Source organism: Eublepharis macularius, chromosome 3 (assembly GCF_028583425.1).
Source record: "Eublepharis macularius isolate TG4126 chromosome 3, MPM_Emac_v1.0, whole genome shotgun sequence".
Lineage (NCBI taxonomy): Eukaryota > Metazoa > Chordata > Lepidosauria > Squamata > Eublepharidae > Eublepharis > Eublepharis macularius.
Window position 1 is genome coordinate 46,668,814 of NC_072792.1, and position 18,972 is coordinate 46,687,785.

General features: G+C 39.8%; 1 protein-coding gene across 5 annotated transcripts in view; it reads left to right on the top strand.

Moving 5' to 3' along the window:
* The window catches only part of MCF2L (MCF.2 cell line derived transforming sequence like), a 107,799-nt gene that overhangs the window by 23,790 nt on the left and 65,037 nt on the right, over positions 1-18,972 (top strand). For all 5 annotated transcript variants that reach the window (XM_054973451.1, XM_054973452.1, XM_054973453.1 and 2 more), the window contains exons 2-3: positions 4,430-4,513; positions 9,501-9,615. In XM_054973451.1, coding sequence (XP_054829426.1) covers positions 4,430-4,513; positions 9,501-9,615 — 199 coding nt within the window. The remainder of the gene's footprint in view (positions 1-4,429; positions 4,514-9,500; positions 9,616-18,972) is intronic.

The following is an 18,972-nucleotide window of genomic DNA, read 5'->3' on the forward strand; positions in this document are numbered from 1 at the left end:
AAACATCTCTCTACAGAAGAATGTAGTTCCAATGGCCTTGAAAGAGGATATCATGCAACCTCCTCCCCCTCCTGAAGAAAGCATCCCTGGATCCCACAGACCTGAGCAACTACCGCCTAGTGGCTAGCATTCCATTTTGGGGCAAGGTCTTGAATGACTAGTTGCCACGCTGCTTCAGGTTGTCTTGGAGGAGATGGATTATCTAGACCCATTTTAATACCGATTCAGGCCTGGGCTTGGGACCGAAATGGCATTGATCTCCCCAATGGATGATCTTCACAGAGAGAATGCATCTCTGTTAATTCTCCTGGATCTCTGTGCAGCATTGGATACTTCTGCAGAGGCTGGGTGAGTTGAGAGTGGGGGATACCATGCTTCAATGGTTCTGCTCCTACTTCACTGACTGATTCCAGAACCTGGTGCTAGGAGACTGCTGCTGGACCTCATGGTATTTATGCTATAGAGTCCTGCAGGATTCCATCGTGTCCCCTTTGCTGTTTAACATCTGCATCAAACTGCTGGGAGAGATCATCAGGGAATTTGTAGTAAGGTACCACCAATATGAGAATGGCACCCAGCTTGACTTCTCCTTAACAGTTAAGTCAGGTGGGTCTGTGGAAGTCCTGAACAGGTGCCTGGAGATATTAATGGGATGCATGAGAATCAATAAACCTAAGCTCAATCCAGACAAGATTGAAAAGCTGCTGGTCATTGACAAAGCTGCTTGAGGACTGAGCCTGCCCTTGAGAAGGTTGCACACCCCCTGAAAGGACAAGTTCATAGTCTGGGGGTACTTCTGGATCCTGGTCTGCAGTTGGAGGCCCAGATCTCCTCTATGGCATATACTGCCTTTTATCAGCTTTGGCTAATATGCCAGTTTCAGGCATTTATTGAAAAGCATGATCTGGCCACGGTGATCCATACTCTGATTAGATCCAGGTTAGATTACTGTAATGAACTTTACTTTGGGCTGCCTTTGATAAAGGTCTTTCCAAATGCAGCAGCCAGGCTACTGTATGAGGTGGAATACAGAGATCGTATCACCCAAGTGCTGAAAGATCTGCTCTGGCTGCCTGTGTATTTTTGAGCAGAAGCCAGAATGTTGGTTCTTACCTTTAAATCTCCTAAATGGCTTGGGGCCAGGGTACTTTCGGCCAGATATGTCCTCTCATATTGTCCAGCCCGCCAGGGGAGGGGGCAACGAGAGACAGGTTTTTTCAGTAGCAGCACTTGCTTATGGACTGCTCTTCCCATTGAGGTTTGCTTGGCACCTGCTTGCATCAGGCCAAAAAGTTTACATTCACCCAGGGTTTTAAGAGGCTGACCTTCTAACTTTTTGTCTTGAAACTGTTCCTTTAAACTGTCAATGGCCTGTTTTCATGGTCTGTGTTTTTATGCTGGGCTGGGGATTTAATTATGGATTTTAATTAATATCTTCTTTAATTTTTCGTTTTTATTTTTATTTTGTAAGCTGCCTCAAGTAGGTTCCTGGAAAAGCGGCATAAAATTTTTCTAAATAAATAAATATAAAAAGTATCTATGCACTCTATTAATTCTACTGTATACAGTTAACAATATTGTTTAATATGTATGAGATGTATTGTAGAACTTCCATTGATTATTTCCTAAAGATTGTTTCCAAAAACTCCCTCTTCCACTGAATTTCCTCATATTGTCAATTCTGATACAACTCGGTCTCAAGATCAACCCAGAGACACGATCTCTTGTACCTCAACAACAGGTGGTTTTTATAGGGGCAGTCCTAGGTTCTACCACCAATCTTGCTTATCCCACCCAGGACAGAGTGTTCAAGTTTCTATTCACTCCAAACAATGTAATTACCTACTGATTCCAGAAGTCAAAACAAATTCAAAGACTGTTAGGTTTCATGGCTTCAGTGACTCTGATAGTCCCCTTCTCCAGGCTGAGACTATGTCCCCTTCAGTGCAACCTTGTTACTGGGCAGGTCTGCATGTAGACCTGATCACGATTCTCTGATTTAATGCAAGATGGAGCCTTTCTTTATCTATAGCTGCATAGGGCTTTGGGATTTAGGGCTCTCCATGGTTCTTGTAGGGAGGGGGGGAAAGGTAACAATGTATTCAGGGGTAAGTGTGTGAATACTGTCTTGGAGTTAGGGTTACCAGTCCCCTGGTGAGAGCAGGGGATGCCCTGCTTCCAGCCTCTGTCCCCTACCACCACTCATCTGGCCAGTGGGGTGGGGGGGATGGGCCTATAAGCCCAGAGTGCACAGGAGTGTACTCCAGAGCTCTTCTTTATTGTGCCAGGAATGACATTTCTGGCATGATAAGGAAGAGCTCCAGAATTTGTGCAAGGATATTTCCCACCCCTTGCATGCACCCCTACGATCCCCTCCCCTCCAAATTGGGCTCCAGGGGACCTGGCATTCCTACCTGGAGTAAAAAGAGTAACAACTTCATACACTTCCTGAGGGAATATCTCTATCTGATGTCTTCTTACAAAATACTTTACATGAAAGAATCATGTTAAAATACCTGTCCCCTATCCGAGCCATCTCTTTTTCTCAGGGGATGTTTGTGCCTGGCCTAAGATTATTGTACTGTGAGAAAAAAATCTTGCCCTTGAAAGTTTATTCAAAGAACTGAAACTAATTTCCTTCTCCAAAATTACTTATAAGTTGTTGTCATTCTTGCAGTGAGCATTGTAGCATTTGTGAGAGGATCATGTGAGAGGAGTCACACAAAATTAGGCTTCCTTTAGCTTTATTCTGCTCCCTCCCCTCCTCCATGTCTCTAGCTTTATCACATTGTAAGCTTGTGACACATTATTGCTATTTATAATTTTGGAGTTTTTTGTAAGTCATCAAATTTCACTTTCTATTCTTCACTTTCTCATTTCTTCTATTGCGCAGTTCAGTTTCTAGCAGTAAATCAAATGCAGAGGAAGGGAAGAAAAAAATAATTTTGATAAAATCATCTATATTGACAGTAAACTTGTAGGACACAGATGTCCAATTTTGTGAATTTCATTACAGGTTTTAATAGTATTGGATACTTTTATTTGAAGTATTATTGTCATTTTAAATGGATTGAAAGAGTTCAGTTGAGAGAGCTCTTTTTCGTCTTCGTTCTTTCTGTCTGCAGGTATTTCTGCTTCTGTTGCCAGCCCCTCCATCTTTCCCTTGCCTTTTTATAGTTTCTTTTTCATTGCTGCCCTGCCCAGTACTAAACTATAGATAACTAAACTGATTGGTGGATTTCATCCAACAGGTTCCCTCTCAGGACAAAGATGACTGCTTTCCATGGAGTAGCTTTCCTCGGATCAATAGTACTGTGAATGTACAGTGACTTTTCAGTTTTCTTCTTCTTGCAGTTCTATTTTCCTTGAAAATCTATTGCAGAAGTTTGAGAACATGGAAAGCTGTACCTATAAAGTGCCCCTGAAGTGAAAATTCCCATGCACCCATGGGAACAGAAACCCTTGGAAACACAAAGAGGATTCTCTGGATCCTGGCCTGAATGAAATGAAATCTTATGCTAATTGTATATTCAATTAATAGTTACTAGTTTCTTTATACATATTTTCCAAGATACATAGCGGATACCATGGTATTAGAATTTTGTTGTAATTTTATTTATTTATTTTTATTTTACTTCATTTATACCATACTTTTCTCCCCAGTGAGGACCCAAAGGGGCTGATATCATTCTCCTGTCCTCCATTTTATCCTCACAACAAACCTGTGAGGTAGGTTAGGCAGAGTGTGTGACAGGCCTGAAGTCACCCAGCAAGCTTTCCATGGCAGAGTGGGGAATCAAACCTGGGTTTCCCAGAACCTAGTCTGGCATTACACCATATAAGCATTAATCTTTTCCGCTATCAGACAAAAATGTGTCAGAAGAACATTATTCTTCCCTGTTAATCTTAAAACATTTCTGTTTCATTAAGAGTAGTGCACCATGAGCACTTTTGAACATTTGGATAGTCTTCTCTTAAGAATATAGTTTTAATATGTGTGTCAGCATAGTGGGTTGAGTCTCGTGTTAAAATTCCACTGATAGATGGGGAGGTTGATTTTTGCTGACTCCCCCCCTTCCCACTAAGGACACCCCCAACTCCTCTCTCTGACTCCTGCTTGTTCTCCAGAAGTAGCATTTTAGGAGGCATTTTGGGCTGCAAAAGGAGGAGAAAAATGAGGAAGGTCTGCTCCCCTTCCAACAGTGGAAATTTTCTACTGGAGCCCCACCCTCTCCTTAGAATGATGATTTGTATTTAATAAAAACAGTTTTAGTGTGTTTAGTTTTAGTAAATTGTATTACATTGTTTTAATTTTTAATGTAATTCTTATGGACAAGTAGTGTGTGTGTGGGAAATTTAAAAATATGAATGTAGGACTATGACTTCTATATACATTTATAAAGAAGTGTGCTTTGGTGGTTTGTTTCAGATGAAATCATGCATCAAGATATCGTTCCCCTCTGTGCTACAGATATTGAGGATCAGCTAAGGAAGAAGTTTGCCTATCTATCCGGTAAGGGCATATGTCCATATTAAAGTGTTTAAGTAACAGGATCTGATTTTATATTAATGTAGTTTTCTTTTTCAGTTGCACATTTTTTTCTCATTTATCTTGTTATTATTCTATTACTATAGAAAAGGGCTAAACAGATATTTGTTGTGCAATGAGCGTGTAGCAGGTCTGGGATTTGAACAAGGATGCCCAATAAATAGGTTATGTTTTCAACTGCTTGGTGCAGATTACATGGGTAAGATGACTGCTTTTTACATGGGGGCCAGAAACTCTGATCATAGATCAAATGAAAATGCTGTACCTCACTGAGTATTAATTTCATCACAACTGTGTGGAGAGGTAACATTTCTGGCAAATCATAGATCAAATGAAAATGCCGTACCTCACTGAGTATTAATTTCATCACAACTGTGTGGAGAGGTAACATTTCTGGCAAATTTGAAAGCACGGACAAATTCACTTACTTTTCTAGATTTTTTAAAAAAGAAACTTTGGAGGAAATTGAAATGTATGTAATACTTTTTTCTTAAAGGTTAAGTCTTAAAGGTTAAGGTTAAATCTTCTATCCTAACAATATAAAATATATCATTTTTAACTTGTTTAGCATGTGCAATTGAATTATTGGCATATTTATAAAATGTAAAAGTATAAAGGGCTTGGTTTTCTTCAAGAAATATTGCAAATATATCCAGTACGAGAAACAGAGAGTGTAAACCATTGCATCATATGCTACTCTGGTACCTGTAGCTTAGTTTTTGGCATCTGAGAGGTAGGAAAACATGAAAGCTAAAAATGTAAAACATAAATTTTATAGTGAAACACATACATACATACATACATACATACATACATACATACATACATACATACATACATACATACATACATACATACATACATACTAGGGTAGAGCTAACTATTCTCCAACTTAAGTGGTTCTTCCTCCAGTGGAAGGACCACTTAAGATTGGAGGAAAGGCTTGAACCAAAAAGAAAGAGTATAAATATTTTCATAAGCAGACAAATAAATAAACTTTGCTTAGAAGAGTAGTAGGGTAGTGGAAGGATCCACTCAAATATTCACAGTAATACTAACAGCATTTTTGGATATTTATTTATTTAAAAAAATATTATGCTGCCTCTCCAAGAACCTGAGGTGGCTTACAAAATAAAAATAATAAAAACAAAAATATTGTATTAATTAAAATCCAGCATTAAAAAACCCAGCATAAACATATAATTCATCTAATAGCCAAGTTCCCCACCCCCACCTCAGTGTAGCTCTTTAAACCCACTAATCAGCACCACTTGGCTAGAAAACAGATCCTTCTTCAACCTTGGAGAACTCACAAGGGTTGCAGGAAAATCTGAAAACTGCCAGAAATACACTGGGGGAGGGAGGAGATGAAACCTCCCCAAAGAATAAAACAGAACAAAGCACCTACTTTTAGCCTCTAGAGCTGTGGAGGTAAAGCTGCCACTGCTGCTAAAGGAACAAAGCTGGGGCAGGGTGCCCCATTGCTTGAGGAGTCATCTCTGGCAGAAACTGAGCTCTGCTCGGCAGCAGAAAGCAGGAGCCCATGCTTTTCTCACTGAAGCGATATGGAATGAGATTCTCTCTCCCTGCAAGTTCCCTGCTTCCCCTCTGTCCCACCACCACCCCACCAGACCAGCACATCTAGGGTTGCCAGACCCCCTTACCCTCTCAGCAGGGCTCCCGGGGCTGTGGGAAGTGACATCATCACATAGGGCCTCGTGCTGCCCCTGGGAACGCTTACGGAAGTGCTGCCAGGAGGGCTCTGGAGAGCTCCCGCACTTCACAGCAAAATTTTCTTTTGGACTTCCACTTGTAAAATATAAAAACAGACTACTGACAGCTTAAAATATGTTTCCCAACTGAAATAGTGTTTTTTAAAAAATCCCTTACTTAAAAGCCTAGGTGAATGGAAATGTTTTGGCCTGGTGCCTAAAAGAAAGCAGCATAAGTGCCTGGCAAGCCTCAAGGGGAAGGCAGTTCTGTAAATGAGGTGCCACTACTCAGAATTTAAATTTTCTTTGTAGTATCCCTAGATCAAGAAAAACAAATTCTTCTCTCACTATTTAGCTGACCTTTATAATGCTCCATTAAGAAAGGCTACCTTCAAACTATGCCATCCGAGTACCTACAGGGCAGATATCAAAAATTACATGTGGAACAGCGTCTCTATCATTATGATCTTAATCAGGTGGAAAACATAGTACGCTATATTTTACATTGTCTTTTTTATGGGTCCATTTGTAATAAATTGCAGAATCAATTTTTTTGCGAATTCTTCTGGCTCAGATGAGGAACCTATTAAATTTTTATTGGCTGATATTTTTCCTCTTGTTTCTCTCCAAGTGTCTATTTTTATCTTTTTGTATATAAATATAAGGAAGAAATTAGTACTTGTTAATCCTGTAAGAATTTTAAATAAATTGTAATTCCATGTCATTTCATGGTTTTTGTATTTATCTCTTTTATCATCTTAGTTTTAAACTTTTAAGTTTTTTATTCTCTTATGTAAATATATTTTAACTTTTTGCTGTGGTACACTGTTTTATTTGGGTGTATATGTGGGGATGTTATGGCCTATGGCTACAATAATAATCATATCAATCAATCACTACTGAAAAAGCCCCATCTCTGGTAGCCACCTGCCTCACCTCTGAAGGTGGGGCACAGAGAGCAGGGCTTGAGGGGCAGATCTTACTCGCCATTTTCTATTCCAGTGCAACTTTGCAGTGAAGCCCATTCACATTGGGCTTTGTTTTTATGGTAGCAAGCATGTTAATAGCTAACTTCAAGGATCTTATTCTGAAGCGCTTCCTCGCAGCATTAGACCTGTGGTTATTATTCTGCCATTGGATTTATGTAGCAAATTACTTGCATTTGTGATTCTGCTACTGTGCCAATTTTGATACTTCTTACACCAAGTGTAACATTTTTCTCTCTTGGTAAAGCTTGCTGAGATTGTTGTTCAACATAAATGCACAATTTGTTTGATCTATTTTAATACAGTTCTGTTGCTAAATAATCCTTTAATTCTGTTCTATGAAAACTCAAGATGCTCAAAGGATCATATTATTTATTTAAAACATTTATACCCCACCTTCTTTGCTTAGACTTAAAGCAGGTAACAGTATAGAAGCAAGTTTCAAGAATATTTAAAGATATTGGAGACTTCTTTTCCAGAGGTCAAATAACAGAATAAAAAGAGGGTCATATCAGTCTGACATGAAGGGGCAAAGGTTATAGATTAAGGAGATTAAGATTATTATTTGTGTACCCTGTCATTTTCTCTGAAGTTTAGAGGACAACCACCACCTTAGAGTTGCTTTTTTTGACCTCTGTAACTGTTCACCTTCTCCATGAGTTTATCTTATGCAAGAGCGCAAATTGCTTAATAAAATTATTTATTTTATATTTTATTTTACTTTACTTATACCCCGCCTTTCTCCTCAAAGGAGACCCAAAGCTGCTTACAACATTCTCATCTCCTCCATTTTATCCTCTCAACAAGCCTGTGAGGTAGATTAGTTTGAGAAGGTGTGACTGGCCCAAAGTCACCCAGCAAGCTTCCATTGCAGAGCAATGATCCATCACTCTAGCCACTATAATGCACTCACTCTTCTTAGAAGCCTTCTTGGAGGAAGAGATGAATCTGCCCATGAGAGAGAAAACTTGTGGTACATTTTGATGTCCTCCCTCTTCCTGCTTTCTTCTGCAGCCACTCCCATGATAATTATGTAGCACTGAAAGAGGTTCTGAAGCTGTGCTCGGAGTAGCTTTGACTTAAATTAAGAAGGTAGCAAAGTCTACAAATGGGAGACTTATCTAGGCCTGTCATACAGCCTCAAACATGGGAGGAGAAACCTCCTTCCCGGGCATCAGTCACCAGATGCCATTGTTTTCATTGTCACCTGAACACCTAGATATACAAACACATGAGTCATATCATCAACTGGACTGTTCCTTACCACGCTTTCTTTGGAAGCCCTGTTGTTGCTGGGGCAGACAACACAGTGGCAATCAACTTCCAGAGAGTAGGTTTCTCCATATTTCCCTTGTCTGGTCCCCATAGTGGCCATTTTTCTCTCCCATACTACAGGAGGGTCCCCCTCCCGATTTGTTTTCCTGTAATTGATATACTAATATGCTATTATATCAATAATCCAATTGCCATTTAAAAACCCCTGAGAAAAGCCCACTGGTGGCATGTTGCAGGGGGTGGGGGGAATAGCTGCCATGAGGTCCAGAAAATGCTTGTTATATAAGCAGAACTGAGACAGTCCAGACATTCCTGCCTATACAGCAGCTAGCCTCATCATGCTGCAATCTTTCTCAAAATGTTGTAGTCAAGGAGGTCTGGGAAAGATCTCTGAAAAGTCAAGGAAAACCTTGGTGTTGCGTGGAAGAATTGTAGTGCTATTAATAAGCAGGGAGGAGACCTGTTTCCCAAAAGCATCAAACCTGGGGCATATCACTTGTGTGGAAATGGTTTTACTGCATCCTATAGTAGCAACAGCCATGGAGTCCAGTGAGAGCCAAGCTACAAGTGACGCCTTACACAGGTTGGACACTTGTCAGCTTCCCTCAAGTTTTGATGGGAAATGTAGGCATCCTGGCCTTGCAGCTGTAATGGAGAGCCAAGCTGTAAAACCAGGACGCGCCTACATTTCCCATCAAAACTTGAGGGAAGCTAACAAGTATCCAACCTATGTAAGGCGTCACTTGTAGCTTGGCTCTGAGTTTGGAACTTGCTGGTCTTCAGGGACTGCAGCCTTATGCCTGTAATGCTCTCAGCTTTGGACCTTTGGTGATGGATCTGGCTACAAACAAATAATTGAATCAGGGTAAATATCTGATGTCAGACTTTATTTGTTTTCATGTTAATGCTCTAACATGACTATAAATGCTTCATTCAGTAGAGTGGCTTGTGAGTGAATAAATTTGTTTTTGTTCTTAGGTGGGCGAGGGAAAGATGGCTGTCCGGTCATTACTTTTCCAGAATATTCAGCTTTCAGTGAAATTCCAGAAAAGGATTTTCAGAGTGTTCTGACATACCTCACTAATATCCCAAGGTAAGGCATGTTTACAAGGAAGAGTGTTTATCCAATCAAGGTAAATGCTTAATGAGGGTTGTAGTATACATGATGGAAGAGTTTAAGAGATGATTAAAATGAAATTTTATGTAAAACACTGCAAGCATAGAATAGATCTTTAAAATGCAAGTAGCAATGAGCCACTGGGTCCCAACAAGGAATATGGAGTTCGGGGTCTCTGTTATCCCAAATGGGTGTAATCAAGAAAAATTTCAGCTCTATATCTTGGGAGGAAAGCTGGGAGAACGTGAAACTCATCATTATCTTGGCAGAATGCAACATTCCCTTGCAAGAATTATTCCAGTGCTAACCCCCCTCCCCATTTGCCACATAAAAAACGGAGCTGGGATGGATGTTGTTGGGAGAACACAGTAACGTTCTTGTTGCAGCCAGTAGGTTGGGCCAGAACTGTGATAGGGACAAAAACTGATTCATCCAGCATTAAAAAATCATAGCAACTCAGTGAGTGTTCATTATGACCTGTATGCATATTTTATATATGCTGCTGTATTTATGAGCCAGTTTCCTGCAAAAAAGTACCAATGCAGTATCCAGTAGGTGTCAGGCCACTGGCTGCAGTATAACAATAATAATAATACACCTCTATATGAAAGGAGGCAAAGCCAAGTGATGGCAGTACATAATTTTAATAAAGGAATGTATAATGGCAAAAGATCCTAGTGAATGCTCTGGAGGTGTAGCTTTGTAAACTGTTAAACAAGTCCATATTTCAGTTTGCTTTTTAGTATCTATATGAATATGATGTGGCAATGTTTGCATGAGCACATCAAAGGGAAGCTCATATGAATTGCTTAGCAATATCCTGTCTTGTGTTCTATAAAAGCCTATTTTAAAAATCGTTATGGTTTGGTACACTTGATTGTTGAACTATGTGTCAGTGCCTTCCTTATGTGGCCCCTGCCCTCTGCAAACAAGACCATAAACTATGTATAGTGGAAATGGTTGTGCTTCCAATAAGCAGCCCAAGTCCATTTCTACATTAATCCCATAGCATCCCAACTTAAAAGCAAACCAAAGAGTGTGTATAGAGCCAAATCCATTTAATGTGAACAGATTTCTTTAGCACCACAGAGGTGCAGTTAGCAGCAAAAGGTACCCACATGGTCCCACAAACGTGAGATTCTGGCCATTTTAAAATGTCTGGCTTGTGGAATGCATAGGTCAAAGCCCTGCCCGTTTCCTGAAAGCTACCAATCCCCTTTAACCTAGTTGGAATGCTCATCTGAGCCAGTAATGGCCAATCAGAGCCCTTGGAACCTTGACAGAGCAGATGCGAGTTGAAGCAGAATGCAATTAAACTGCCATTTTCCTTCAGAGAGCGTTTAGACACTACTGAGGCAAGTTAGGGAAGCTGTCATTTCAGGAGACAGGCTGAAAGTCTGCCTTCAGAGGAAGGTGTCCAGAAGTGTCTCACACAATGATTCTTAATTAAATACTTACTAGATTTTCAGAGTTGAGGGAAGCTAACTGGCTAGGATGTGGTCCTAGTCTAAAGTACTTTGGTAGCTCTGAAATGAGATTCAGTAACAATGGGTCTAGTCAGTCATAATTTTTTCTCAGTGTTATTACTTGATCACTATCCACAGAATACCTTAACTGTTACTTACTAAGTCCAGCAGAAACTGAGAGCCACAATTGTAAATAATTTTCAAGCATCATTGCAGTTCCTAAACCTTTCCAAGGAAATAAGTAATGTTCTTTTTAACCTGACACCTTTGTGGCTATAGGGCAGGCAAGGTATTTTCCTAAATAATAACCATCACAGGGGAGAACTAAAGACTTATAACACCAGCACACTAAAATTAATTTTACCGCTTAGAACAGTTTAATCACAAACTGGATGGGAATGGTGACTGCCAATCAAATTCAGGTAATGGAACAGAGCAAGGAAGGAGAACAATGCTATAATCCACTTTTGAGAGTAAATCACAACCCCCACAGAGTTATTTTATGATCCAAGATGGACAATGACAGGCCGCACTTAATAAAAGCATGGATTGAACAGTTCAGTTAGCACATGGCTCAGCAAAGCATCTTAGCAAACAGTTATGTAAAGTTCATATAAACATATTATATGGTACCCCTAAGAGTCTTATTGGTAGTCAGCTGCTATGGCACAGAACAAGTCAGGTTTAATCAAAAATAGCAAAAAGCAATCCAACTCTTGGTTCATCTGGCTCTGTTCATGCTTTGTTGGAGAGTGAGACCACTACTTTGCCACAAATCTGCCATTTTGTCGTCATCCCCCACTCCAGTTTTTTTGATAACGTGTAGTTCTATCCTAACTTCCTAACTTCTAAGTTGACTGCATTTTGAATTCAGTTTTTGCATGTACCACTAGAGGCTGCTATTGGATGTGGAATACCAATGTTTAGTTTTGCAGAAACCCATCTTGCATTTTTAAAAAAATGAGGAGCCAGCTGTGGGAACAGAGGTTTTCTTGTTTCAGGAAGAGAAGGTGAACAAGAAATTGGTGGAATATGCTTCACAGTTTTATGACTGACATTAGTTAATATGTTTGATAATTTCCTTAGCATTAGCTTTCCTTTTTTTCCTGTTTACTCACTTTTTCATATTTTAGAAGAGCTCAGAAAAGTGATGAAATTTTTTATTAATCCTACAGGACAAAACAGAAGTGCATTTGACATTGTTTGGCTTGCTTGGGTAATGGGGAATGGATTAGAAGAGATCACTGTATCTTAAGAACCATGGCAGGTTTTCTTTATTTTGCAGAGGGAGCCAAGATACATTTTCCTTGGGGAAAGAAAACCTGCCATGGTTCTTGAATATGCCCATTGATGGATGATGATTGGCACATAAATTGTTTTCATTCAGCAGGTGTCCCAAAAAAATTCCCACAAGAAATTGGAGTTGCAGGAAGAGTCATATGCAGCAATTTTTCAAAGTTTGTTTCTCAGACTGATTTTGTTCAGTAGAACATTTTGAATGTTGGTTATCATGTTTATTCTGTTAAATATAAATATAAAAAATAAAAAATGTGCATGTCACAGAGCAGAGAACCTTGTGGAGGCTTAGTGTCCCCTCCTGAAAGCCCTCTAGCCCCACAAATACACTCGTTTCCCTCCTGACCGTTCCATCATGGAGCAGGCAAGGGCCTTATAGTGGCTGCCACCACTCTGATTTGGGAGTTCAACTAGGGAGGGCATAGAGTACCCCTCTTTTCTCCACTCTTCCAATCAGCACCCCTCTACTGCTGAGGGCATTGCCAGATGACCGGTTGAGCTAGAGATGTAAGAATCCTGGCAGAGTAAAGCAAACTGCTTTATTTAACAGGATGGGCAATCACTAAATGAGTGTTTGGGAGGGGGAATACTTGGGCAACAGATTTAACAGGGGTACTTTTCAAGAAGCAGGGCAAGATTAACACATGAAGGAGCTGGCAAGACAATAAAACAAGGTACCTGGTAAGGGATTTTCTCCTACTGGTAGCTGATTCTTTGCCTTGCAACTCCTTGGAGAACTTTCCCCTTCATGGGGCCTTATATTATTTCTCCCATGGCCCAGCATCCCAGGTGCCAATTGGCCTTCCCTTTCCCTCCAATTTCCCTCTGTCCTAAAGCTGGGAAGATCTTGGGAAATGTAGGCTTACAGGTCAATTGGCAGGTCTATTGGAAATTTTCTTTAGGGACTCAGGCTTCTTTAATCATGACAACAGATAAGAATAGGGTAATAGGGTTGCCAGGTCCTCTTACCTTCTCATTGGGAGGGGAGAATCTGGCACTCACCTCCAGAATCTCCTAGCTTGCACTGCTTCCAGTGTGGTGCAATGACATCACTCCCATGAGTGACGTCTGTGTGGTACCTGGGAGTGCTCCCCCACTTTGCACTGGGTGGATTCTTAAAGAATCACCTGTTTGGGGTCCAAATCTGCCTGGCACGTAGCGTGGGAGCACTCCTGGGCCTCCACAATGATGTCAGTCCTAGGAGTGACATTATCATGCTACGCCAGGAGCTCGTGCCAAGAGGCCCATTCCCGTGCCTTTTTGTACCAAGAGGCCCATTCCCGCTCCTTTTCCCCACACGAGTGGGGGAGGGGCAGAGGCTAGGAGTCGGGGATGCCTAGGGGACCAGCAACCCTAGATAAGAACAAGATTGGACTCTGATTTTCAGACAACCTTCTAGGTTTAAAGTCACTCTCTAGAACTTAAAAGTTCTATTACTGAAGTTTTGTTCCTTATTTTATTATTAATACATACTATCACCCACTGAACGAGTGATGTTTTTAAAAATAATAGATTACAACGTAACTTTAGAATTAAATATTGAGTTTCAGTTCCCATATGAGACTACTTTTTATTTTTAGTTAACTTTCTGTATTTTTGTATGACTTGTTCTTTCAATAAATACACAAAAATCTGAATATATAGCCAATAGTTTTATATTAGAGAGCAGATCTATGTCTAAAATTAACGGTGAAAGGTTGAACAATAGCTCAGTTGGAGAACAAGGGATCATAATCCCAGAGTTCTGCCTGAAAATGTTGTGGACTTAATTCTTAAATACCTTATCATATAACGTTAGTAAAAAAATATATATTGTTGTTAAACAAGAAAATTTGTATTCTGCCTAAGTGTGTTTTCAATTCTAACAACCACGTCTAAAAGTTAAACCATCCATTTCTCAATATGATACCAAGAAAGAGAAATAGAGAGCAGTAAACTGCTGCACCGCATTCTACTTTAGCACATGTAACTTAGTTTTCATCTTCTGAGTTGTAGGGAGGAAAGTTGAAAATACAAAACACAAAATTTATAGTAAACAAAGCAAAATGTGTTCAAACGGAAACATCCATACAATGATAATAGGACTAGTAGCATATGATGTTGAGTTAAACTTTATAACACTGAAAAAATGGAACTCTTTATACTGGTGGAGGAGAGTGCCACCAAGTCATACCTTACTTATGGCAATCTCTAATGGTTTTCATGGCATGAGACTAACATGTAGTTTTCTGTTGCCTTCCTCTGCAACCCTGGTCTTCATTGGATTTCTCCCATCCAATTATTAACTAAGGCCAATCCTGCTTCGCTTCTGAGATCTGATGAGATCAGGCTAGCCTGTGCCATCCAGGTCAGGGCAACAGTTGCAGTGTTTAGCCAAGGTCTTGCTTTGTATGACTCACATACAGAGATGGCTCTTTTCTGTTATGGCACTTTGTTTCATCCACTGACTGCTTAAATGTTTGGCTTAGAACTACTTATTAATTTGTCCTCAGTACCATAGCAGTCTCTAACAGCGCAGTCCTAAGAACAGTTACTCCAGTCTAAGCCCATTGAACTTTCTCTGATATATTTTCCATCTGTGCTGTCCTAAGATCCATATCTTACAAAGCAAATAAGTATCACTTATTCAGCACAGGCTTGACTCTTCATGTCATGTCTCAATTGAACTTTGCTTGGCCCATCTTGTTACCTTCTCCAGGCAGTGTTTCCCCTTCAGTGTTTCCTCTTCTTAGTTTGGAATCTTTGCATATAAACACCTATACAACTTGTCTAATTTCGCATGTCTTTTTTTAGTGGTCTTTTCCCTATGATTCTTTCATCTGTTTAAACTGCTGCCACTTCTGCATGCTTTTAGCCAAGTTCTACCCTGTCCCTGCTTTGAAGATGAGAAATGCACTGTCACTCCTATGGGAGTTCTTACCACTTGGATTCAGCTCCTCAATTTGTTTGTTTGTTTGTTTATATTCCGCCTTTTTCACTGAGACTCGAGGCGGATTACATAGTGTGAGATTAGTACAATTAGTGGCAAGGACAAGGGCAGGCATTTACATACAGTGTCAAGAACATCTCCATAAACAATGTCATGGGGTAAATGAATACAGTTTCAAGAACATTTCCATAAACAATGTTATGGGGTAAAAGAGTATAAGTTTACAAAGATACAGTATTAGCAAGGATCCAATATGGGGTTGAGGAATTGCTGAAAAAGAACATAATCAATTCTAAGACTTACATTGAACAACATAAAGCACAGGTAGGATATTTAAAACAACAGATAATATGTAAGGCAACATAATGGTGAAATCTATGGTTTCTAACTCATTAGCGAAACATTTGGGATCCCTTTCCTACAATACCACCCTCTTAGCTGGGAAAAAGGCCTTTCTGAATAATTCAGTTTTGCATTGTTTGCCTAAAGCCAGGAGGGTGGGGGCTCTCCTGACCTCCTCAAGCAGGCCGTTCCATAGGGTAGGGGCCACCACAGAGGAAGCCCATATATGGGCTGCTGTTGATTTCGCCCATGTACAGGCCAGCACCTGCAAGAGACCCTGTTCAAATGAGAAAAGCTGCCGTGCAGGGACATAGGGAGAGAGGCAGTCCTGTAGGTATGCTGGACCAAGGCTGTGAAGGGCTTTGTATGTAATAACCATTACCATGAACTGAGCACGGTAATTGATAGGTAGCCAATGGAGCGACTGTAGGATGGGAGTGATGTTAAGGTCCTGATTGCTCCTGATAATAGTTGAGCCGCAGCATTTTGCACCAATTTGAACCTCCTATTTAACTTAGATGGGAGACCAATGTATAATGCATTACAATAGTCAAGTTTTGATGTTACCATAGTGTGGATCCAGGTGGCCAAGTCGGCCGTGTAGAGATAAGAAGCCATTTTCCAGGCTAGAGTGAGATTGTAGTAATCGTTTTTTTGCAGCTGCCTTGACTTGTTTTTCTAGTAGTAGCGCTGAATCCAGTATAACCCCTAGGCTCTTAACCGAGTCTGCAAGTGTCAAACAAACTCCATCGAAGGTGGGGAGTACAATGTTTTTCAAGATCTCTAACTTCCCAACAAGCATCACTTCAGTCTTGTCTGGGTTCAATTTTAATTTGTTATTTTTCAGCCATTTTACTACAGCTTTCAGGCAGTGATCTAAGATTTCCACTGCATCCTGCGGGGACCTGGATAGCGAGATATAGAGTTGGGTGTCATCTGCATATTGATGACATCCAACTCCATAGCTGCGAATGAGTTCTCCTAATGGTTTTACGTAGAGATTGAATAACATGGGAGATAAGATTGCGCCCTGTGGGACCCAACAAGATAATTCCCATTCTGGAGATAACTGATCTCCAACGGCAACCTTTTGAGTCCCTTAATTTTCCCTTAAGCCTTCCCAAGTAAATGTAGAAATAGCCCCTATTTTCTTTTAGTATGTTAAGACCTGGTCAGTCTTCTACACATTCACTCAGTGGGGGAAAGTATGGGGGCGAAGTATCAAAAGTTATGTAACCACCTGATCAAGACAAGTTTAAATAGGAACAACTAAGTCACTAAATTAATAATATAAAATATAGACATGTATTTGAATGTTTTATAGTCAAATACCTAGGAAAAATTATTAAGAGAGAGTAAGTATAATATGTCAAAAAATTGGATTATACAACACTCTTCCACTAAGCAACCTTGTTTGAAGGAAAAGACTCTTCACCTTCATGGAAGGCAGTTATAGGATCTGACCCAGCATAATTTGGAATTTCAATATTTACAGCAATGAGATGGTTTCCAGGCTCAAAGCATATGAAGAAGAAGACTCAGCCATATATTGTGGTTTTTATGTTCTATTTCAATGACTTGTTTTATTTAAATTTTTTTCATGTTGTTCACAAGAGCCAGAACATGGCTTCGAGATATTGTTGTTCTCTGTCTAAACAGCTTAAGTTCATGATATTTTTATACCAAGATGGCATTAATGTCTGTTATAAAAGAGCAACTCATGTTGCTTGCTTTGGGGTTATAAAATGCTGAGATTAATATGAACTGACGTTCTAATGGAAAATATATCAGCATAGTTAAGGGATTAGGGTTTTATTATAAAATAAGTAGCCATATGAGGTTATCTTCACCATTAATTCTTAATAAACATCAGGATATTAGTATAGAATACAAGTTCAAAGAAAAATGATACCATTTTAAATAAGTCTCACAACAAAATTTGAACTGTACAGCCTGAGGCTCAGTCCTCAGTGTAAACACTTTACTTTCAAGGATTACAGAGGAGCCAATCACATTGTTAAGCTCTACCCTGCAGAATGTACATTGTAAATTATCAAGACTGTTCTGTACAGTAGTTTCTAGCAATGTTTTTCAAGTTAGATATTTTACTTCTTGAAATTTAAGCAGTGTATTTTATCTAACAGCCGTCCTCATTTAATCTGAGCTTTTTCCTTACAAATAAACCGTAAAGTTACTGCTATATTGATAATTTAGAGTCATATATGTCAAAGTACTCCTGCAGTAATATTGCAGAAGAAATATTCGACATCTGATACAGCATTTACCACCACCCATCCCTTGGAGAGTGCAATGATCTTCTAAACAACTAACAATTGCTTCCACAGGACCTTTGGGGAAAGTAACTTTCTAAAATCTGAGGTTTTATAAATTCCCACCCTTTCCCTTAAGTACATGAGATCATATGGCAGTATTACAAGTAAAAGGCAAAGTAAATGATATCATCATAACCTACAATTGAAATTTTGTTAAATGAAAAAGTCAGCAATTGTTCTACTCTACTGGATTGCTTAAGAAGTGTCCTGAGGAGATTGGAGGAGAGAAGGATCATTCAAATACACTGATTCACTGCTCAAGGGGGTGCTGCTGTGTATATTTGAATTAGAGATGGACACGAACCGAAATACAAACCAAAGTTCAGCATGAACCAGGCCGGTTCATGGTTCATGAACCAGCGGTTCATCGAAGCCCATTTCTGACAAACCATCATGAACTTTAGGCTGGTTTGTTTGTTTTGTTTTTCCGTTCGTCACTGCAGATAGCCTGGCGTCGATCAATCAGTTTCTTAGACAACAGGGGATGATGGGCTTTCTGCAGACTTTCTGTTGACCCAGAAGTGGCCTTCTGCTGACCTGGAAGTGATGTTTTCATGAACCAAACGAACCAGTTCTCAAACTGGGGCAGGTTCGTGAAAATTCATGGTTCGTGAAACACAACGAACCATGAACCGCACGGTTCGTTTTTCCCCCGGTTCGTGCTATCTCTAATTTGAATACTTGCAGAATCTGTTTATTACCTGTTTTGTCTCTTTCCAACTTCCTTTTTTTGTCTGATTTACTTTTATTGCTTTATTTATTTAAGCTGTACAGCATTGCAAGGCAGGGCATATTGAAATTCACTTAGCCAGACCGTATTGTCCTTCACCTCTGTCTGTGTGCATGTATATCTAACTTGACATCCTTTGCATTCTTGATTTGCTGTTAAGCCATAGGCAATTAATAACAGTTCTTCAAGCTAGAAGAATCTTCATTGTACACTAGAATTATTTAACCTATATAAATG